The 23,663-nt window shown below is 45.4% G+C and overlaps 1 protein-coding gene across 1 annotated transcript in view; it reads right to left on the reverse strand.

The window, feature by feature from the left end:
- LOC147725118 (GTPase IMAP family member 4-like) overlaps positions 1 to 7,553 on the reverse strand; it is a 163,210-nt gene extending 155,657 nt beyond the window's left edge. The window contains exon 1 of the mRNA XM_086918176.1: positions 7,502 to 7,553. Within this exon, the coding sequence (XP_086774302.1) occupies positions 7,502 to 7,553 (52 nt within the window). The remainder of the gene's footprint in view (positions 1 to 7,501) is intronic.
- Between the last annotated feature and the right edge of the window lie 16,110 nt (positions 7,554 to 23,663).

A 23,663-nucleotide genomic window follows, 5' to 3' on the forward strand; every position in this document is an offset into this window, starting at 1 on the left:
AAATGGTGAGAGGTCTGGCTTAAGAGAAGCTTGGGCTTTAGAACCACTGCTAGGGGACCTAGAAGATGTGTGAGAGACCATGAGAAACTTTTTCTTCATAAAGAGAAATTACGAGTTAGTTATATTTCTGACCTCAGTAGGACAGCAGAAAACACCACATGTTACATGAAAAAGGTGTATCCTTGCTGTGTAATGCTTCTCAGTTTGGGCTACCCGAGGCCTTTTCTGTCCTTGCTTGAGTCATCCACATGACCAATGCAAAGAAGAAATTGACAAGGGTACTTTTGATGGGACTGTGAGGTACCAGCCCCACCTGGATTGTAAATGTTCCAGTTGCACCCTGGCAATCTGCCAACTTTCATGATAAACAACAACATAAAACACGTGGAAATGTTCGCAGAACGCTGGAGAAGATTCCCCTATTTCACATAATCTGGAGTACTTCCATCCCAGGGAGTTATTAACCCCTCCAGCACTTTGGGGTATGCTTGCAAGCTTCAGCCTCCTTCTTTGCTGAAATAAACTCAGACCTCAAAAAACAAATTAAAAAAAGTCTCAAATTAAAATGTCTGACCAATAGGACCCACAAAGTTCACTCAAGACCCGCTCTTTCATGATTTTCCTCAAATCATGCCTAGGCCAAGGTCTACTGCAGACATTTACTTTGATCCACATCTTACAGAAGACAATTGCATATTCACAGATTTATTTGTGATTCCAGCTGTGTTCCTGGTCTGCTTAGTAAGTGCGGGGATTTCTGCATGTTTTAGCAGTTTATAGTGTTAATACATGGTGTGTAAAGCTAATCACCTGCTTACAAGAATGCACTCTCTCATTTCAATGAATTGGAACAAATTTAAAGGCTAAAAGTGTGTTGATTCCCTCTATAATTTGAAGCCAACATTTTCAGATCATATCTATTGTATTGTGTAAGAAACCTGGTTATTGAGTCACAGTTCTTGTCAGGGTAACCTAGAAAAAATCGCACACTTAACTTGTGCTAAATCTTATAGTAGCTTGGTACAAACCAATTAGGCTTAACTCAGAGGGAACGTGTAAAGAATTTATGCAGCAGTCAAACAGTAAAAAATTGAAAACACAACATGAACAATCCCAAAGCAATTTAGAAGACCTAGAATTAGAACCATATATATTACATTTTAGAGTTATATGTGAAAATAATACTTAAACGCATAAAGCCCCACTCACAGTAGACATGCTGGATACAGGGACCAGGCTAGAGTTGCTAAAAAGTTACCTTCTCAAGTCCAGAACCACAGAGGAGAACCAGCGACGGTGAGCAGGTCATCATGCATGGTTGTCACTGTCACACAAAGAGATGATCTGCAGTGTCACCTTAAGAATTTCAGGGGCCCCGGGTAAGAAAATGATGGGAGTTCCTGTCTGGGGCAATTTCGAATGTTGTTACCTATTTCCTGCTAAGTTCAACCCTGTGTTGCCTAAAATTATAGATTTATATTTTGAACACAAATGCACAGACATGAGCTAGAGAGATGTAAAATGTCTCTGCCGGTCAGGCGTCGGGATGGTTGTTGATGTAGGTTTGCACTTTTTGGGGGCTGCAGTTGCTGCAGCGTGAAGTGCAGCTCTCACATTACTGGTCATCTCTGGCAGTCGTCTGCGTGAAAAGCTAGTGTCACTGTAACTTTGCATTTGCTGTCATCGCAGGCAGCAATCTTGGTGTGAATGGGTCTGTTTCAGATCACGAGGAGCCCAAACTTCAGGATGTCCACATTTCCTTTGGGGAAGAGTGACATCACTGTCATCAGTAATATCACTGACCATGTCATGAATGATGCAATATGTGACATCATCAGCAGGGCATTGCAGGTGTTCGAGTTATAGTTAGCAAAACTAACTATAACGGGGAATTTTTATGGTTTTGTAAGAGTGAAATGGCCAGCTAACTACAACACCCTGAAACCTATGTTTTTCAGTGAATTTCAAAGCTTTTTTAAATGCTAAATTTTAAGTGTGATAGTAGTTATACCTACTTTTTTGTACTGATTTTCTACAGTTTTTTGACTGTTTATTTATAAATATTGTATTAATTAAATAACATTATATATTTCTCTGAAAATTGCAAAAAAACATGATTTTTAAATTCAAACTGAAATATTGATAAATGTTTATGATTTCATTTTTTTTTAATACATTGATATTATTTTCCAATTTTTTTTCGGAGTCCCGCACCTAAAGCGTACACATCATGGAGGGTGTGCAGGTTTTAGCCACCATTTTAGAAAAGTCATGAAGGATCCACGTACAGTGTGCGATGGCTGCATGTTTTTCAGTTACATCATATACATTTAATATTACGTGATGTGTGCGATAGGTATGCGACCAGTCCATGACTCCTGCACCCGCACATTCATGACACATGCACTTTACGGTACAAGACGCTTGCGTGGTGGCAGGTCCTGCATGACGTCATGTACATGCTGGGGTGCGCTTGGTACGCAACTCCGGGAAAAAAAATGTATGATCTAAAATGATATGTATGTTTCTTTAATGTACATATTAGGGCAAGAGATTATCTAAGATATTCATACAAATAATATATTTGTACCTATAACAAACTTATATTATTTTTAAATATATTTGCACAAAGACGGGTGTGTGCATCGTGAGCGCAGAGTGCGCAAGTCCTATGTGACATCAAAACAAAAAGATTTGATTGGTTCATAACATTTCCCAATGTAACTATTGAAGGACCCCACCCATTTAAATAATTCTTGTTGGAACATTTTAAAGAGACATCTCTTTTCCTACAAGAACCCTTTTTGCTTTTTTTTGGTGTTTAAAAAAAAATACCAAACAAAATGGCATCTGGACAGCAGCAGGAGGAAGTATCTTGACCAAGCCAAGAATAGATCCAAAAAGCTTTTCGACCTTATTAAATCCCAAACTAAGATCATACCCATTCTGCCGAACGCCATCCCTCTTAAACTACCCAATTGTGAAGAATTTGCATCCTTTTTTACCTCTAAAACAGAATCCATAAAATCAGATTAACGCAAGGACCTCTTATCCATCTCAGACATGGATAAGAATCCATATGCCGACTCGGTTGATGCGCAAACCAACATCCTCCCTAAACTCATATTCAAAAACAATGCAAATTGGTCCCACTTCAACATGTACAGTGAAGACTCTATACTAAAGACGCTAACCTCTCTGAACCCTTCCAACCATTTCACAGACCCGCTTTGGGCTAACTACTTAAAAGGCATCCTTCCCCTGCTACTACCTCTCTGGACCAAGATCGTAAATACGTCCCTCCTTCAAGGAATCATTCCAGACATCCTGAAAACTGGTCAGGTTTTGACGATCCTAAAGAAGATATCAGCTGACCCCTTGGACCTAAATAACTATTGTCCGATTTCCAAAATACCTACGCTAGCCAAACTCCTGGTAAAATGTGTTAACTAACAGCTGGATAATCACATTGATAAATTCAACTTGCTTAACCAATTTCAATTTGGTTTCCGAGCAGGTCATAGTAACGAATCATAGAAACAACTTGTCTCGACGCCAACCCACATCGCAGGTCACACACTTGACCCCATCTTTACCTCCTTCAAACATGTCTCCTTCAGTCACACCACTACCCTCCAGTGGACGGACCACAGCTGCGTACACTTTTTCTACAATAAAACCACCACTCGCAACCAACCCCAACCTACTCTACGAAGAAACTGGAACAAAATCACCATCGACCAGATCTCCTCATCGCTTCTTCAAAACCCCCCTGCCCACTCCTCAAACCCCGACCAAGCAGCGATTAACCTCACCCAATGGCTATCCAACAGCGCAGACACCCTAGCACCGCCGAAAAAACGTCAAATCAAACTTGGCAGCAAAAACGCCTCCTGGTTCAACGATGATCTTAAGAAATCGAAGAAACTCTGCCGCTCCCTCGAGAAGGCCTGGAAAAAAGACCCAAACACCAGCACCAGGGACGCATTCAAAAACGCCACCCGCATACACCGCCAACTGATCCGGACTGCCAAGAAAGCCGCATTCAAAGACCGACTAGACAACAACGCCCACAACAGCAAGGAACTATTCAACATCGTCAAAGAATTCACCAACCCATCAGCCAACTCCAACAACATCACCCCTTCCCAAGCCCTCTGCGACTCCCTAGCTTCCTTCTTCCACAACAAAATCGCAGACATCCACAACAGCTTCGACAACCGACCCGGAGACCAACCCACCCAACCTTCTGCAGGACCTTCTCCCCCCTCGAACATCCTTAACGACTGGAACCCTATCTCCACCGAGAACACCATCCGCCTGATGAACTCCATCCACTCAGGATCCTTCACAGACCCATGCCCTCACCACATCTTCAACAAAGCAGACTCCATCATAGCATCACACCTCCGAGACGTCATCAACTGGTCCCTCAACTCCGCCACCTTCCCGGAAAGCTGGAAACACGCCGAACTCAGCGCCCTTCTGAAAAAACCCACAGCGGACCCCACCGAACTCAAAAACTACCGCCCCCATCTCGCTCCTTCCATTCCCGGCCAAAGTCATCGAGAAAGCCGTCAATAACCAGCTCGCCGCCTTCCTCGAAAGCAAAAAATCCCTCGACTCCTCACAGTCCGGCTTCCGAGCCAAACACAGCACTGAGACAGCCCTCATCGCAGCAACAGACGACATTCGAACTCTACTGGACAATGGAGACACAGTCGCCCTCATCCTCCTAGACCTTTCCGCAGCCTTTGTCACAGTCTGCCATAGAACTCTTCTACAGCGCCTCAAAAACATCGGAATCCAAGGAAAAGCACTGGAATGGATCACCTCATTCCACACCTGTAGAACCCAGAGAGTCCGCCTCCCACCATTCAAGTCCGAGGCCACTGAAGTCATCTGCGGCGTACCACAAGGCTCCTCACTCAGCCCCACCCTCTTCAACGTATACATGAGCCCCCTCGAGACCATCGCTCGCCAACACAACCTCAACATCATCTCCTACGCAGATGACACCCAACTGATCCTATCACTCACCAAAGACCCCAACACCGCCAAAACCAACCTACATGAAGTTATGAAAGAAGTAGCAGGGTGGATGAAGCACAGCCGTCTGAAACTGAACTCAGACAAAACAGAAGTCCTTATCTTAGGCACCTCCCCCTCCGCCTGGGACGACTCTTGGTGGCCAGAGGCCCTTGGAAAAGCACCCATCCCGACAGACCACGCACGGAACCTGGGCATCATCCTGGACTCATCACTCTCTATGAACAGACAAGTCAACGCAGTCTCATCTTCATGTTTCAACATCCTCCGCATGCTCAAAAAAACATTTCGCTGGATCCCCACCGAAACCCATGCACTGGTCACAAGTCGCCTGGATTACGGAAACACCCTATACGCCGGTATCACCGCAAAACTCCAGAAAAAACTCCAACGCATCCAGAACGCATCAGCCAGACTCATACTAGACATCCCGCGCAAAGACCATATCTCAAACCACCTGAAAAACCTCCACTGGCTCCCCGTCAACAAGAGGATTACTTTCCGCCTCCTAACCCACGGTCACAAAGCACTCTACAAACTTGGACCCGAATGACTCAACAAACGACTTTCCTTCTACACCCCCCCTCGCCAGCTACGATCTTCCAACCAAGCCCTTGCTACCATTCCTCGCATCAATAAAACCACCATGGGAGGTAGATCCTTCTCCTACCTCGCAGCTAAAACCTGGAACTCACTCCCCACTCACCTACGCCTCACTCAGAACCACCTAACATTCAGAAAGCAACTTAAAACCTGGATATTCGACAAGTAATGCCCATCCCTTCCTCAAGCGCCTTGAGACCCTCTGGGTATGTAGCGCGCTATATAAATTTCTGACTTGACTTGACTTGACTTGACTCGCATAATTGACAACGCTCTAAAAATCCTGGACCAAAAGTAAGCTTGTTTACTTATCCTACTAGACCTATCTTTTTTTGATACCATCAAACACAACAACTTGCTTGAACTCCATATACAAAGAATGGGTTTGTCTGACATTGTCTATAATTGGTTCGCCTCCTTCCTTCAAAACAGATCCCAAAGATTCAAAGTCAACCAATCCCTGTCCAATTCTTTGCCTGTAACTCTTGGAGTCCCACAAGGCTCTTCTCTCTCACCGACCCTTTTCAACCTTTTTATGGAACCTCTTACTGATCTTCGCAGCTCCACCAATATCCATTTCCATATGTATGCTGACGACACCCAAATTTATATCAAGATCCACTCATTCGATGACATCAAATCTCTCAACTCCACCCTACAAAAACCCAAACTTGGCTTGCCGCAAATCATGTGAAACTAAACTCCCTCAAAACGGAATTCCTCCTAATCGCACCCCCTAACACATTTCCCACTATCCTTGCCTAGCTGAAGCACCAAACAGCTCTCAAAGGTCAACCACTCATCGTTGATTCAGCTAAATCACATGGAATAATTCTTGACAGTAATCTAAAGATGCAGAAGCACATCAGCTCCACTAAAGGAGCCAACTTCCACTTGAAGACCCTGCAAAAATTGAAACCCTTTCTACCAGCCTCTGATTAAAAACAAGATGTTCAAGCCCTGGTAATACCTAGAGTGGAATACAGTGATGTAACCCTATGCGGCCTCCCAAGATCATCGACAGCCCCATTGAGAGCCGCTATCAACTCTGTTGTAAGACTCATCACTGGCTCAAAGAGAAACTCACACATATCACCTGACCTTAGAGCCCTCAACTGGCTACCATTTGAAACTAGAATTCATCTTAAAATTGCTTGTATGACTCACAAAGCCCTTCACCACAATTCCCCAGTTTATCTAGCTACTCAGAAACTGGGGCTCTGTGCTGGCATTCTCTGGTATGGCTCCTAGGATCTGGAACTCTTTGCCGAGGGAAACAAGAATTAACCCGTCCCTTGCCGCCTTCAAAAAAGAGTGAAAGCGATCCTCTTGGCTCCATTCACTTGATCCTGTTCATTCTGCTACCTTTTGTTTCATTGTTCCTATCTATGTATTTATCCTCAACAAGCTGACATTTTCTCTGTCAAGATAATTGACTTTTCATGCTTACGTTTTGTACCATGGTTGCACCTATCTCTTGTTTTTTTAAACGTTTTGTTTCTTTCTTACAGTTGTCTGTAATGCGCTCTGATACTCGTAAGAGTCTAGTTCGCGCTATAAAAACCTTCAAAATAAAAGAAATAAAAAATATCTTCTGAAGAATCTTTGCAGGAGGCACCGCGTCCAAGGAGGCTGGAATCTTTTGTGTGGAAATTCCTCACTTTTCCTCCTGGAGAGAAGAAAGTAAATGTGAGAAAGGGGACGTGCAAAATTTGTGACCGGGTCCTGTCAAGAGGCAGTGAAAAAAAATACTCTTGTGGCACTGCTTATATGTACAAGTATCTCCGGACCACACATCCTTTCAATCTTGCTCAGGAGAATATGAGGTGAGCGGCTTTGAACAACTTACCTGTTGTTGCAAGTACGTCTGGAGCGTCCTCCGTAACATCTGCAATGGACATTAGGCCAGAATTCGCCTTTCTCAAGCAACACTGCGTGAAGTGTAAGAAACATATGCTTTGGTGAAAAGTCAGTGCATGCAGTTTGTGCTGCGCAAGGCAACCATAGTTGTTTATTTTTGTTTTTGGAATGATAAGTAATTCTAAAAGTTTCCTGTTTTATTCATTCTTTTTTGTTCATTGTTTGAAAAAAAACACCCGAAAAAAATCAAAATTGTTAACAAAAAACTCAGAACTACCTTATCTGATTAAAGAAAGAACTATAATTGCATTGTAATGTGAGAAAGTTTGGTTGAATTTATGTATACAGCATGATTGACCTGATTGATTGACTGAAAGAATGCATTAGTAGTGTATGGTGAACTTATAGGTGAAGATATATGAGGAAGTACTGCAGCGTGACACTGCAAGCTCTTTAGCTGCACTGCACTGTACTACACTGTGGCACTTTCAAAGCACAGGGATGTGACATATGTACATGAATATGTTGCAACTCTGTGCTTCCCTCTGCACTGCTGCAAAAACTGCAGCCATGTGGTGACACAGGCACCCTTGCACCATGGTGCAAGGTTGTCTGTGTCGGGACACCTTCCTGCACAAAAACAATAAGTAAAGGCATTTACCTCTTGCAATGTATGCTGTGGAATGCAGCATGCATTGAAAGAGGAAAAAATGAGGAGAAATGAAAACATTTCTCCTCATTGCGCCTTGATACACCAACTCTAGGATGGCGCACCAGATTTACAATTTCTCATAAATCTGGAGATGTGTCTTGTTCTATGGGTGTTGCGTGGGAATACCCACAGCAATACCTATGGAATGCCCCTTCAAAGCAAAGTTCTGTGTATGAAGGGGTCGTATTTACAAGGAGAGGAAAAACCACACAGGGTGGTTTTTCCTCTCCTTATAAATATGAAGGACTGCCTGGCGCCATCGCTCAGAAAATGACCTACTGGTGGCGCAGGGTGCTTGTAAATCTGCCCCATAAGTGCTTAGGTATTGGCAGAGTGATACAATAAGAACATAGTGCAGAATGGGTGATTGAAGAATTGCATGAGACTGTCGGATGTATCCTACGCTGCATGGCTACTACTTCAGTATTTAATGGGGTGGACCAATAGTATGTATCTGCTCAGAGATTTGTAGGGATTATGCATAGAATATTTTACGTATACTTGTGTTGGTGCCTAGTTCATTTTATAAGAATACCACAAGTAACTGGAATGATGTCAGTGCTGCAAACAGAGTGAGCACTTAACTTAAAAGTGCGTACGTATTGGTGGAGTGATATGATACGTAGATAGTGCTGGATGGGTGAATGGAGAAGTGCATGGGACAGACAGAAGGATTCCTAGACTGAATAGATACTAACTGGAAATTTAGAAGAGTGTATCAATAGTATGTAGCTGGTTATAGATCTGCATGCATATTGTACAAAATATTGTACCTGACCTTGTGTTAGTGGCTTGGTCATTCCTTAGGTACATGACTAGTAACTAGAATAATTTCAGTGCTGCAAAGAAAGTACATGTTGAATTTATAAGTGCTTAGGTATTGCAGAATGATATGATACATAGATAATACTGAATGGGTGATTGGAGAAGTGCATGGGTGCATGGGTAGTACTTTACTAAGCAGTTGGTTAGAGGTTTATATACATAGTATACAGTTAAATGTAGTTGTGCATTGATAGTGTTTGGACTACTTAATCTTACTTTGACAGTAGTACATACAAAATAAGCTAAACATGTGGATGGTCAGAGCCTTTAAAGCCAGAGAACTAGGTCAGCAGAGCTGCTTTAGAGCCAGATAATGAGGTCACAAGAGCTGTTCTAGAGCCTAAGAACTAGGTCAGCAGAGCTGTTCTAGAGGGAGAGAACCAGGGCAGCAGAGCTGCTTTAGAGGGAGAGAACCAGGGCAGCAGATCTGCTGTAGAGACAAATAACCAGGTCAGCAGAGCAGTTCTACAGGCAGAGAACCAGGTCAGCAGAGCTGCTTTAGACGCAGAGAACCAGGTCAGCAGAATTGCTTCAGAGCCATAGAACTGGGTAGGCAGAGCTGCTTTGGAGCCGGAGAACCAGATCAGCAGAGCTATTGTAGAGCCAGAGAACCAGGCCGGCAGAGCTGCTCTAGAGCCTAAGAACAAGGTCAGCAGAGCTGCTCTAGTGCCAGAGAACAAGGTCAGCAGAGCTGCTGTAGAGCCAGAGAACCAGGTCAGCAGATCTGCTATAGAGCCAGAGAACCAAGTCAGCAGAGCTGCTTTAGAGACTGGGTCAGCAGAGCTACTTTAGAGCCAGAGAACAAGGTCAGCAGATCTGTTGTGGAACCAGAGAACCAGGTCAGCAGTGCTGCTCTAGAGCCTAAGAACTAGGTCAGCAGAGCTTTTCTAGAGCCAGAGAACCAGGTCAGCAGAGCTTCTGTAGAGCCAGAGAAACCAAGTCAGCAGAGCTGCTTTAGAGGGAGAGAACCAGGTCAGCAGAGCTGCTTTAAAGGCCGAGAACCAGGTCAGCAGAGCTGCTATAGAGCCAGAGAACCAAGTCAGCAGAGCTGCTTTAGAGACATAGAACTGGATCAGCAGAGCTACTTTAGAGCCAGAGAACAAGGTCAGCAGATGTGTTGTAGAAACAGGGAACCAGGTCAGCAGTGCTGCTCTAGAGCCTAAGAACTAGGTCACCAGAGCTTTTCTAGAGCTAGAGAACCACTCAGCAGAGCTTCTGTAGAGCCAGAGAAACCAGGTCAGCAGAGCTGCTTTAGAAGGAGAGAACCCGGTCAGCAGAACTGCTTTAGAGCCAGAGAACCAGGCCAGCAGAGCTGCTTCAGAGCCAGGGAAACCAGGTCAGCAGAGCTGCTTTAGAGCCAGAGAACCAGGTGAGCAGAGCTGCTATAGAGCTAAAGAACCAAGTCAGTAGAGCGGCTTTAGAGACATAGAACTGGGTCAGCAAAGCTGCTTTAGAGCCAGAGAACTAAGTCAGCAGATCTGTTGTAGAACCAGAGAACCAGGTCAGCAGTGCTGCTCTAGAGCCTAGGAACTAGGTCAGCAGAGCTTTTCTAGAGCCAGAGAACCAGGTCAGCAGAGCTTCTGTAGAGCCAGAGAAACCAGGTCAGCAGAACTGCTTTATAGCCAGAGAACCAGGCCAGCAGAGCTGCTTTAGAGACATAGAACTGGGTTAGCAAAGCTGCTTTAGAGCCAGAGAACTAAGTCAGCAGATCTGTTGTAGAACCAGAGAACCAGGTCAGCAGTGCTGCTCTAGAGCCTAGGAACTAGGTCAGCAGAGCTTTTCTAGATCCAGCGAACCAGGTCAGCAGGGCTGCTTTAGAGCCAGATAACCAAATTAGCAGAGCTGCTTTAGAGCCATAGAACCAGGTCAGCAGAGCTGCTGTAGAGCCGGAGAACCTGGTCAGCAGAGCTGTTGTAGAGGTATTGGTAGAGTGATAGGAAACGTAGATAGTGCTGGATGGTTGATTGGAGAAGTGCATAGGACAGACAGCAGGATTCCTAGACTCTAAAGGGACTAACTGAGTATTTAAAAGACTGTATCAATGCTATGTAGCTGATTAGAGGTCTGCATGCATAGTGTACAGAATAATGTAGCTGCACTAATTTTACTGGCTTGGTCAATCCTTAAGTACATGACTAGTAACTAGAATAATTTCAGTGCTGCAAAGAGAGTACATGTTGAATTTATAAGTGCGTAGGTATTGCGGAATGATATGATACATAGATAATACTGGATGGGTGATTGGAGAAGTGCATGGGACAGACAGGAGGATTCCAAGGTTGCATGGGTAGTACTTTATTAAGCAGTTGGTTAGAGGTTTATATATATATATAGTGCAAAGCTAAATGTAGTTGTGCATTGATAGTTTTTGGATTACTTAATCTTACCTTGACAGTAGTACACATCAAAATAAGCTAAACATTTGGATGGTCAGAGCCTTTAGAGCAAGAGAACTAGGTCAGCAGAGCTGCTTTAGAGCCAGAGAACGAGGTCACAGGAGCTGCTCTAGAGCCTAAGAACTAGGTCAGCAGAGCTGTTCTAGAGGGAGAGAACCAGGACAGCAGAGCTGCTTTAGAGGGAGAGAACAAGGGCAGCAGAGCTGCTGTAGAGACTAAGAACCAGGTCAGCAGAGCTGTTCTAGAGGCGGAGAACCAGGTCAGCAGAGCTGCTTTAGAGGCAGAGAACCAGGTCAGCAGAACTGCTTCAGAGCCATAGAACTGGGTCAGCAGAGCTGCTTTAGAGCCAGAGAACGAGGTCAGCAGAGCTATTGTAGAGCCAGAAAACCAGGCCAGCAGAGATGCTCTAGAGCCTAAGAACAAGGTCAGCAAAGCTGCTCTAGTGCCAGAGAACCAGGTCAGCAGAACTGCTGTAGAGCCAGAGAACCAGGTCAGCAGAGCTGCTATAGACCCAGAGAACCAAGTCAGCAGAGCTGCTTCAGAGACATAGAACTGGGTCAGCAGAGCTACTTTAGAGCCAGAGAACAAGGTCAGCAGATCTGTTATAGAACCAGAGAACCAGGTCAGCAGTGCTGCTCTAGAGCCAGAGAACAAGGTCATCAGAGCTGCTCTAGAGCCAAAGAACCAAATCAGCAGGTCTGCTTTAGAGCCATAGAACCAAGTCAGCAGAGCTGCTTTAGAGCCAGAACCAGGTCCGCAGAGCTGCTCTGGAGCCAGAGAACCAGGTCAGCAGAGCTGCTTTAGAGCCAGAGAAACCAGGTCAGTAGTGCTGATTTAGAGGTAGAGAACCAGGTCAGCAGAGCTGCTCTAGAGGGAGAGAACCAGGTCTGCAGAGCTGCTTTAGAGCTTAATAACCAGGTCAGCAGAGCTGCTGTAGAGCCAGAGAATCAGGTCAGCAGAGCTGCTCTAGAGGGAGAGAGCTAGGTCAGCAGAGCTGCTCTAGAGCCAGAGAACCATGTCACCAGAACTGCTTTAGAGCCATAGAACTGGGTAAGCAGAGCTGCTTTAGAGCCAGGGAACCAGGTTAGCAGAGCTGTTGTAGAGCCAAAGAACCATATCAGCAGAGCTGCTCTGTTTCCTAAGAACTAGGTCAGGAGAGCTGCTCTAGAGCCAGAGAATCAGGTCAGCAGACCTGCTGTAAAGCCAGAGAAGCCAGGTCAGCAGAGCTGCTTAAGAGGGAGCGAACCAGGTCAGCAGAGCTACTTTGAAGCCAGAGAACCAGGTTGGCAGGGCTGCTCTGGAGCAAGAGAACCAGGTCAGCGTAGCTGCTTAAGAGCCTAAGAAGCAGGTCAGCAGAGCGGCTCTAGAGCCAGGGAAACCAGGTCAGTAGAGCTGCTTTAGAGGAAGAGAACAAGGTCAGCAGAGCAGCTCTAGAGGGAAAGAACAAGGTCAGCAGAGCTGCTTTAGAGCCTAGGAACCAGACCAGCAGAGCTGCTGTACAGCCAGAGAACCAGGTCAGCAGAGCTCCTCTAGAGGGAGAGAGCCAGGTCAGCAGAGCTGCTTTAGAGCCAGAGAACCAGGTTAGCGGAGCTGCTTTAGAGCCAGAGAACCAGGCCAGCAGAGCTGCTTTAGAGCCAGAGAACTAGGTCAGCAGACCTGCTGTAAAGCCGGAGAAGCCAGGTCAGCAGAGCTGCTTAAGAGGGAGAGAACCAGGTCAGCAGAGCTGCTTTAAAGCCATAGAACCAGGTTAGCAGGGCTGCTCTGGAGCCAGAGAATCAGGTCAGCAGAGCTGCTTTAGAGCCTAGGAACCAGGACAGCAGACCTGCTGTAAAGCCAGAGAAGCCAGGTCAGTAGAGCTGCTTTAGAGGGAGAGAACCAGGTCAGCAGAGCTGCTCTAGAGGGAGAGAACAAGGTCAGCAGAGCTGCTTTAGAGCCTAAGAACCAGATGAGCAGAGCTGCTGTACAGCCAGAGAACCAGGTCAGCATAGCTCCTCTAGAGGGAGGGAGCCAGGTCTGCAGAGCTGCTTTAGAGCCAGAGAACCAGGTTAGCAGAGCTGCTTTAGAGCCAGAGAACCAGGCCAGCAGAGCTGCTTTAGAGCCAGAGAACCAGGTCATCAGAGCTGCTCTAGAGCCAGAGAACCAAATCAGCGGGGCTGCTTTAGAGCCATAATACCAGGTCAGCAGAGCTGCTTTAGAGCCAGAGAACCAGGTCAGCAGAGCTGCTCTGGAGCCAGAGAAACCAGGCCAGTAGAGCTTCTCCAGAGCCAAAGAACCAGGTCAGCAGAGCTGCTGTAGAGCCAGAGAAACCAGGTCAGTGGAACTGCTTTAAAGGGATAGAACCAGGTCAGCAGAGCTGATCTAGAGGGAGAGAACCAGGTCAGCAGAGCTGCTTTAGAGCCATAGAACCAGATCAGCAGAGCTGCTTTAGAGCCAGAGAACCTGGTCAGCAGAGCTGTTGTAGAGCCAGAGAACCAGGTCAGCAGTGCTGCTCAAGAGCCTAAGAACTAGGTCAGCAGAGCTGTTATAGAGCCAGAGGAACCATGTCATCAGAGCTGCTGTAGAGCCAGAGAAACCAGGTCAGGAGGGCTGCTTTAGAGGGAGATAACAAGGTCAGCAGAGCTGGTTTAGAGCCAGAGAACTAGACCAGCAGAGCTGCTTCAAAGCCAGAGAACCAAGTCAGCAGAGCTGCTATAACCCCAGTGTACCAAGACAGCAGAGCTGCTTTAGAGCCAGAGAACAAGGTCAGCAGAGCTGGTTTAAAGCCAGAGAACCAGGTCAGCAGAGCTGCTCTGGAGCCAGAGAACCAGGTCAGCAGAGTTTTTTTAGAGCATAAGAACCAGGTCCGCAAAGCTGCTCTAGAGCCAGAGAACCAGGTCAGCAGAGCAGCTGTGGAGCCAGAGAAACCAGGTCAGTAGAGCTGCTTTAGAGGGAGAAAACCAGGTCAGCAGAGCTGCTCTAGAGGGAGAGAGCCAGGTCAGCATAGCTGCTTTAGAGGGAGAGAACCAGGTCTGCAGAACTGCTTTAGAGCAAGAGAACCAGGCCAGCAGAGCTGCTTTAGAGCCAGAGAACCAGGTCATCAGAGCTGCTCTAGAGCCAAAGAACCAAATCAGCAGGGCTGCTTTAGAACCATGGAACCAGGTCAGCAGAGCTGCTTTAGAGCCAGAATGAGAATGAGGTCAGCAGAGCTGCTCTGGAGCCAGAGAACCTTGTCAGCGGAGCTGCTTTAGAGCCTAAGACCCAGGTCAGCAAAGCTGCTCTGGAGCCAGCGAACCTTATCAGCAGAGCTGCTTTAGAGCCAGAGAAACCAGGTCAGTGGAGCTGCTTTAGAGGTAGAGAACCAGGTCAGCAGAGCTGCTCTAGAGGGAGAGAACCAGGTCAGCAGAGCTGCTTTAGAGCCTAAGTACCAGGTCAGCAGAGCTGCTGTAGAGCCAGAGAACCAGATCAGCAGAGCTGCTCTAGAGGGAGAGAGCCAGGTCAGCAGAGCTGCTCTAGAGCCAGGGAACCATGTCACCAGAACTGCTTTAGAGCCATAGAACTGGGTCAGCAGAGCTGCTTCAGAGCCATAGAACCAGGTTAGCAGAGCTGTTGTAGAGCCAGAGAACCATATCAGCTGAGCTGCTCTGTAGCCTAGGAGCTAGGTCAGGAGAGCTGCTCTAGAGCCAGAGAACCAGGTCAGCAGACCTGCTGTAAAGCCAGAGAAGCCAGGTCAGCAGAGCTGCTTAAGAGGGAGAGAACCAGGTCAGCCGAGCTGCTTTAAAGCCAGAGAACCAGGTTAGCAGGGCTGCTCTGGAGACAGAGAACCATGTCAGCAGAGCTGCTTTAGAGCCTAAGAACCAGGTCAGCAGAGCTGCTCTAGAGCCAGAGAACCAGGTCAGCAGAGCTGCTGTAGAGCCAGAGAAACCAGGGCAGTAGAGCTGCTTTAGACAGAGAGAACCAGGTCAGCAGAGCTGCTCTAGAGGGAGAGAACAAGGTCAGCAGAGCTGCTTTAGAGCCTAAGAACCAGATCAGCAGCGCTGCTGTACAGCCAGAGAACCAGGTCAGCAGAGCTCCTCTAGAGGGAGAGATCCAGGTCAGCAGAGCTGCTTTAGAGCCAGAGAACCAGGTTATCAGAGCTGTTGTAGAGCCAGAGAACCAGATCAGCCGATCTGCTATGTAGCCTAAGAACTAGGTCAGCAAAGCTGCTCTAGAGCCAGAGAAACAGGCCAGCAGACCTGCTGTAAAGCCAGAGAAACCAGGTCAGCAGAACTGCTCTATAGCGAGAGAACCAGGCCAGCAGACCTTCTTTAAAGCCAGAGAAACCAGGTCAGCAGAGCTGCTTAAGAGGGAGAGAACCAGGTCAGCAGAGCTGCTCTATAGCCAGAGAACCAGGCCAGCAGACCTGCTGTAAAGCCAGAGAAACCAGGTCTGCAGAGCTGCTTTTGAGCCAAAGAACCAGATCAGCAGAGCTGCTGTACAGCCAGAGAACCAGGCCAGCAGAGCTCCTCTAGAGGGAGAGAGCCAGGTCAGCAGAGCTGCTTTAGAGCCAGAGAACCAGGTTAGCAGAGCTGTTGTAGAGCCAGAGAACCAGATCATCAGAGCTGCTATGTAGCCTAAGATCTAGGTCAGCAGAGCTGCTCTAGAGCCGGAGAACCAGGCCAGCAGACCTGCTGAAAAGCCAGAGAAACAGGTCAGCAGAGCTGCTTAAGAGGGAGAGAACCAGGTCAGCAAAGATGCTCTAGAGCCATAGAACCAGGCCAGCAGACCTACTATAAAACCAGAGAAACCAGGTCAGCAGAGCTGCTTAAGAGGGAGAGAACTAGGTCAGCAGGAGCTGCTTTAGAGCCAGAGAACCAGGTCAGCAGAGCTGCTTTAGAGCCAGAGAACAAGGTCAGCAGAGCTGCTCTAGCTGACACTGACTGACTGATACTGACTGACTAACACTAACTGATTGACACTGACTGACACTGATTGACTCACACTGATTCTGACTGACACTGAATGACACTGATTGACTCACACTGACTGAATGACACTGACGGACACTGATTGACTGACACTGATTGACTTACACTGACTGAGTGACATTGACTGACTGACAATGACTGACTGACTACTCTCTACTACTCTATTACTCACTCTCTACTACTCACTCTCTACTACTCTCACTCTACTACTCACTCTCAACTGCTCTCTACTATTCACTCTCTACTACCCACACTCTACTACTCTCTCTCTACTACAGCCAGGCTCATAAGTAAACAACCTAAATGGCAATCCATTAGACCAGAATTGGAAAATCTGCACTGGCTGCCGGTAGCCCAGAGAGTTGCATTTAAAGCCGGCTGCATTATTTTTAAAGCTTTGCAGGGCATCAGCAGTGCATTGCGGGCGCGCAAGTTATAGTTAGCTGAAGTAACTGTAACGGGGGAATTTCATTGGTTTTATATGAGTAAAATGTCCAGTTAACTATAACATGTGTCAAACCTATGGTTTTTTCAGTGAATTTCATAGGTTTTGTAAATGCTACTTCCTAACTATAACGTGTGTAAAACCTTTGTTTTTTTCAGTGAATTTCATAGGTTTTCTGAATGCTACTTCCTAACTATAACGGGTTTAAAATCTATGGTTTTTTCAGTGAATTTCATAGGTTTTTTTAAATGCTACTTCCTAACTATAACGTGTTTAAAACCTATGGTTTTTTCAGTGAATATATATATATATATATATATATATATATATATATATATATATATATATATATATATATATATATATATATATATATATATATATATATATATATATATATATATATATATATATATATATATAAAATTTCTATGGCAAAATGAAACCCTCATTTTGTTCCTTTTCAAATTAAATGTATTAAGTGTTACCACTTTATTCCAAACAAGATGTCTTCAGGTGTGCCATACTTTTGTCATAAGTAAGACTGTTAGCGTTCTAGTTGTTCTTTAGAACACTCTGGGACATTCTGTCATTGGGCTATAGTTGGGCTACATCTGGCTGATATTTGGGTACATTTGTTTTCTTTTGTCTCTGGTGGCCATCTTTGGGCTACATTGGGCTACATTTGGGCTCTAACATATATATAGCCCAATGTAGCCCAATATATTTTTTCAAAGTTAATTTTCTCAGCAACTACTGAACAGATTTACAACATTCAAAGAAAAGCGTAATCTGCGAGCCGGACTCGACCTTTCTACCAAATTTCTTATACATCCATTCAGCTGTTCGAGCTGTAGCCGTGTCCAAACGTTTTATGGAAAATAACATGGGGAAAACATGTTTTGGGACCCCCCTTTTATCTCAGCCCCCACTTGATGAATCCCCCCCAAACTTTCAGGGAAGGAGTGGAGCGGAGCAGGCCATCTTCTTTGAGAAATTCGCAAAGATTCATCCACCGGCGCCAAAGTTATTCTTAATATAATGTTGCGGATTTCCTATGGAAACTAGGTCCTAACTACTGTCATTGGGCTATAGTTGGGCTACATCTGGCTGATATTTGGGCTACATTTGGGCTCTTTTGTCTCTGGTGGCCATCTTGGGAGACTGCATATCAGAATTCTTTTAATGAAATATAAGAGGATTTGAGAAGTCACTCGAAATGTGCCCTAATTTTTCTTTCTTCAGCACTAATCATAATTTCTATGGCAAAATGAACCCCCTCATTTTGTTCCTTTGCAAATCAAATGTTTTAAGTGTTAACAATTTATTCCAATCAAGATGACTTCATGTGTGCCATACTTTTGTCATAAGTAAGACTGTTAGCGCTCTAGTTGTTCTTTAGAACACTTTGGGACATTCTGTCATTGGGCTATAGTTGGGCTACATCTGGCTGATATTGGGCTACATTTGTTTTTTTTGTCTCTGGTGGCCATCTTTGGGCTACATTGGGTTACATTAGGCTACATTGGGCTACATTTGGGCTCTAACATATATATAGTCCAATGCAGCCCAATATATATTTTTTCAAAGTTAATTTTCTCAGCAACTACTGAACAGATTTACACCATTCAAAGAAAAGCGTAATCTGCGAGCCGGACTCTACCTTTCTACCAAATTTCTTATAAATCCATTCAGCCGTTCGAGCTGTAGCCATGTCTAAACGTCCTAAGGAAAATAACATAGGGAAAACACGTTTTGGGACCCCCCATTTATCTCAGCCCCCACTTGACGAATCCCCCCCAAACTTTCAGGGAAGGAGCGGAGCGGATCAGGCCATCTTCTTTGAGAAATTCGCAAAGATTCGTCCACCGGCGCCAAAGTTATTCTGAATAAAATGTTGGGGATTTCCTATGGAAACTAGGTCCTAACAACTGTCATTGGGCTATAGTTGGGCTACATCTGGCTGATATTTGGGCTACATTTGGGCTCTTTTGTCTCTGGTGGCCATCTTGGGAGACTGCATATCAGAATTGTTTTAATGAAATATAAGAGGATTTGAGAAGTCACTCAAAATGCGCCCTATTTTTTCTTTCTTCAGCACTAATCATAATTTCTATGGCATAATGAACCCCCTCATTTTGTTCTTTGCAAATTAAATGTTTTACGTGTTAACACTTTATTCCAATCAAGATGACTTCAGGTGTGCCATACTTTTGTCATAAGTAAGACTGTTAGCGCTCTAGTTGTTCTTTAGAACACTCTGGGACATTCTGTCATTGGGCTATAGTTGGGCTACATCTGGCTGATATTTGGGCTACATTTGTTTTTTTTATGTCCCTGGTGGCCATCTTTGGGCTTTATTGGGCTACATTGGGCTACATTGGGCTACATTTGGGCTCTGGATATATATATATAGCCAAATGTAGCCCAATATATATAGTTTTTTCAAAGTTGATTTTCTCAGCAACTACTGAACAGATTTACACCATTCAAAGAAAAGCGTAATCTGCGATCCGGACTCTACCTTTCTATAATTTTTTTTTTATAAATCCATTCAGCCGTTTGAGCTGTAGCCGTGTCTAAACGTCCTATGGAAAATAACATGGGGAAAACACGTTTTGGGCCCCCCGTTTTATCTCATCCCCCACTTGAAGAATCCCCCCCAAAATTTCAGGGAAGGAGCGGAGCGGAGCAGGCCATCTTTTTTGAGAAATTCGCAAAGATTCGTCCTCCGGCACCAAAGTTATTCTCAATAGAAGGTTGCGGATTTCCTATGGAAACTAGGTCCTAACTATATATATATATCACCTACTGGCGGTCGCCAGTAGGTAGTTATAGTTAGGATCTACTTTCCAGAGGTAATCCGCAACTTTCTATTGGGAATAACTTTGTTGCCGGTGGACAAATCTTCGCGAATTTCTCCAAGAAAATGGCCCGCTCCTTCCCTGAAAGTTTGGGGGGAATCGTCAAGTGAAGCCTGAACGGCTGAATGGATTTCCACCAAACTTGGCAAAATTGTAGGGACTGGTAGCCCGATGTGCCTTTGCTATGTCTCAAGATATATGCCCCAGTGGATTTTGAGTAATTAAGGTTCCAAAAAATATATATATCTATGGCAGCGCCCCCGTACGTGCACCGGGGAGCGTACCGGGTGCGCTACGCGAGGTGCGCACGGAAAGCTGATTGGCTCTCGGGTGTCTGTAAACATTCGAAACAGTCCGCCATCTTGTCTCTCGGTAAAATCGAGAGTCAAGAGGTGGCAAAAACAAAGGGGGGAATTGACCATAAGGGGACAGGGTAGACCCCCCCTGAACCCCTAGGTTTGATGTGGGGGCCATAAAAGGGCCCCGCGGGGCCGAAAAAAAAATATATTTTTTTATTTTCGCGGGGGAGCGGCTGGTACGCACACCGGGGAGCGCACCGGGGAGCATACCATGGGGAAAAAAGAATGACAGACTTTTCAAAAACTGTATGTTTATTAATTGTTCTTTTTGTTGTTTTTTTTATTATTAAGTACCAACATGTAGGTACCAATGCAGAGTCTAAAATTGAATATACACCGTCTCCTTTGTAGATATCTTGCATGTTGTTACAGAAGTTGTTACAGACGTTATTGTGGTATATGGAATTCATACCATAGTCTGTCAAGAAAGCAGAAACAACATGGAGGCAGGAGATGGTAAAGAGATGTTAAATACACATTGGAGATAATATAGTGGGAGAAAGGAAGTAACTATGAGCAAACTTACTATGTAACACAAAAAAGTTGCACAGTATACTATAAGTCTCATTTTATATTATAAACATTTTGGAACTACTTGATGAATTACATATAAAAATGAATAATGGCTCGAACAATTTTTGATTATTAAATATAAATGTATTTTTCTGATTCTTTTTCAAAATTTAATAAAACTTCTAACAATACATTGTCTGGAATGTCCTCATTTTCATTTTGTGATTCTATTGATTCCACACACTGAACTAATTGATGGTCCACAGAGTCATCCATAAAATCAAAGTTATCATTCTCAGCAATTTTTTCTTCAGGGTTGTTGTTCAAAACAATTTCGAAAGAAATATTCTGTTCTCCTTCCATTTTGTTGCTGTAAATTGCATAAAAAATAAATATTCCTCCCAAATGTTCCCATCGCAGGGGGAACGCTTTCTGTTAGTGCCCACGTTTGAGACCGGGAACGTGTCTCCAATGATTTCGGAAACAAAAAACCACGCGTCACACTTCTTGGCAGCAGTTATTTCTTTTTATTTCAGGTCCATCGCAAAACTCCTACGCGTTTCGAACAAACGTTCTTGATCACGGCAGTGTTCTACATTAGTCCCTTTTCAATTTCCACATTTATACTCAATTACATTAAATTTGTAGAACAATGCATTCTTGGCCGTGTAGTTATTATCATTTTTTTTACATTTGTCATTTTATCTCATTAGTCAGGGTAGTAGTGGGATCGCTTATCATAAAGTGGTGCACTATTCCATATGGCTGAGATACCCGTCACCCCCTCTCAACACAATCCCCAAGGATGGGAAACCGGAAACGGTTCTGAACTTTTGGAAGGCGGGAGGGAGTGACCCTCCCGGCTGTATTTATTAAAATATGAAACAAAATCAAAACATTAAAATAACAGTTTCATATTATGTACAATTTCATTTCCACATTACGATGTTTGGCTAACCTTAACAGATCTCTAATACAAAGGTTCTCCTAGCCGAACTAACATCCTACAAAACATTTGACTTGAAATTGTACATCCTAACGTTAAGGGCCAACGGCAAGGTCGTAACCGGTGTCAGATCCCTAAACCAGAAATACCACCCTCACTTGTGAGGGGAGCGACCGCACAGAGGCGTACCTTAAGTGCATCTACCAATTTCCCTTGGACTTGACGGGGGCCCCAATGAACTCGACGCCATTTAACGGTCGTCCGAGGACTCGTGTGAGGTGTCTAAAAGGTAGCGTAAACCCCCTCCCGAACCCCACACAACTTACGCATCTGCCGTCGCAGATGTCCTGGCCCCGGGAAATTCCCCAGGAGGGCCCGTAGCCCCTCCTATCCAGGAAGGGGCCTTGACCACCTTTCCTTTCCTTCCGGCGGCCTATCCTTAGACGGGACCGCCTCCCCGTTGAGGGGCCAATGGCCACCTCCCCCGGGCACTCCCATCCGTAATGGGTGACGCCCCCCCATAGGGATCTTCCAATTACTGCTCACCGATCATCACCTTACCGCCCGACCAAAATAAATATGACAATGCTACCTAAATTACTAAATTACAAAACAATCATAATTTATTACAAGCATGATTACTGATCAACACTAGTGCCAAAATACTTTATTTGCAAAACATACTGAAATGACTATTCTTTATTGCATATTCAAAAATTATCACGACAATCATCACAACCTGCAAGAAATAGAGTTACCACATCAACACTTTATTCAAGACAACTTGCTGTCCTCAGGGGCTGGTGGGTGGGTCAAAATTGGCTCTTCGTTCCGTCTCGAGCTCACGTGCAGCAGGGAGGTGCAGCTTCAGAGCACAGGAACAAGAGGATGCTTTCTTGACTTGTTGCTCCTTTTATCCGTCTTCAGGGCGGGCGTAAAACCCGCCCCCGCCTGCCTCCGAGGGCGTGGCCGGCCGCGTCAGTGTCTAGGACAACCCACTCCAGGGCGGGAAAAAGGCGCGCCCCGGCTACGCCGCTTCGGGCATACCAGCCGAGACTCGCCTCCCGCCCAAGATGGCTTCCCGGGGGGATCGTGGTACTCCACCATACGTTCGGGGGGACCGAATGGTCGCCCCTTTCCATATGGCTGAGATACCCGTCACCCCCTCTCAACACAATCCCCAAGGATGGGAAACCGGAAACGGTTCTGAACTTTTGGAAGGCGGGAGGGAGTGACCCTCCCGGCCGTATTTATTAAAATATGAAACAAAATCAAAACATTAAAATAACAGTTTCATATTATGTACAATTTCATTTCCACATTACGATGTTTGGCTAACCTTAACAGATCTCTAATACAAAGGTTCTCCTAGCCGAACTAACATCCTACAAAACATTTGACTTGAAATTGTACATCCTAACGTTAAGGGCCAACGGCAAGGTCGTAACCGGTGTCAGATCCCTAAACCAGAAATACCACCCTCACTTGTACCTTAAGTGCATCTACCAATTTCCCTTGGACTTGACGGGGGCCCCAATGAACTCGACGCCATTTAACGGTCGTCCGAGGACTCGTGTGAGGTGTCTAAAAGGTAGCGTAAACCCCCTCCCGAACCCCACACAACTTACGCATCTGCCGTCGCAGATGTCCTGGCCCCGGGAAATTCCCCAGGAGGGCCCGTAGCCCCTCCTATCCAGGAAGGGGCCTTGACCACCTTTCCTTTCCTTCCGGCGGCCTATCCTTAGACGGGACCGCCTCCCCGTTGAGGGGCCAATGGCCACCTCCCCCGGGCGCTCCCATCCGTAATGGGTGACGCCCCCCCATAGGGATCTTCCAATTACTGCTCACCGATCATGACCTTACCGCCACAGGCCGGATAGTTGACCGGCTATCCGGACCCCCCACAAACACTCCTGCCTAAAGGTCATGTTTTAAACTCTTTAACCAAGCTATGAGGTCTCCTATGAGTAATTCATTCCCCACTCGGGACAAATGAACCCCATCCCCCAAATACATACTGTCCCCTTTGATACAACCATGCGGAACAGAATGCAGTGTACTTGAACGAAACAATCTACTCACTTTGTTATTTATTTTCCTTACCGAGTGATTCAGAGCAGAAACCGAAATGGCCCCCCGCCACACTTT

This window comes from Lissotriton vulgaris, chromosome 4_1 (assembly GCF_964263255.1).
Source record: "Lissotriton vulgaris chromosome 4_1, aLisVul1.2, whole genome shotgun sequence".
Lineage (NCBI taxonomy): Eukaryota > Metazoa > Chordata > Amphibia > Caudata > Salamandridae > Lissotriton > Lissotriton vulgaris.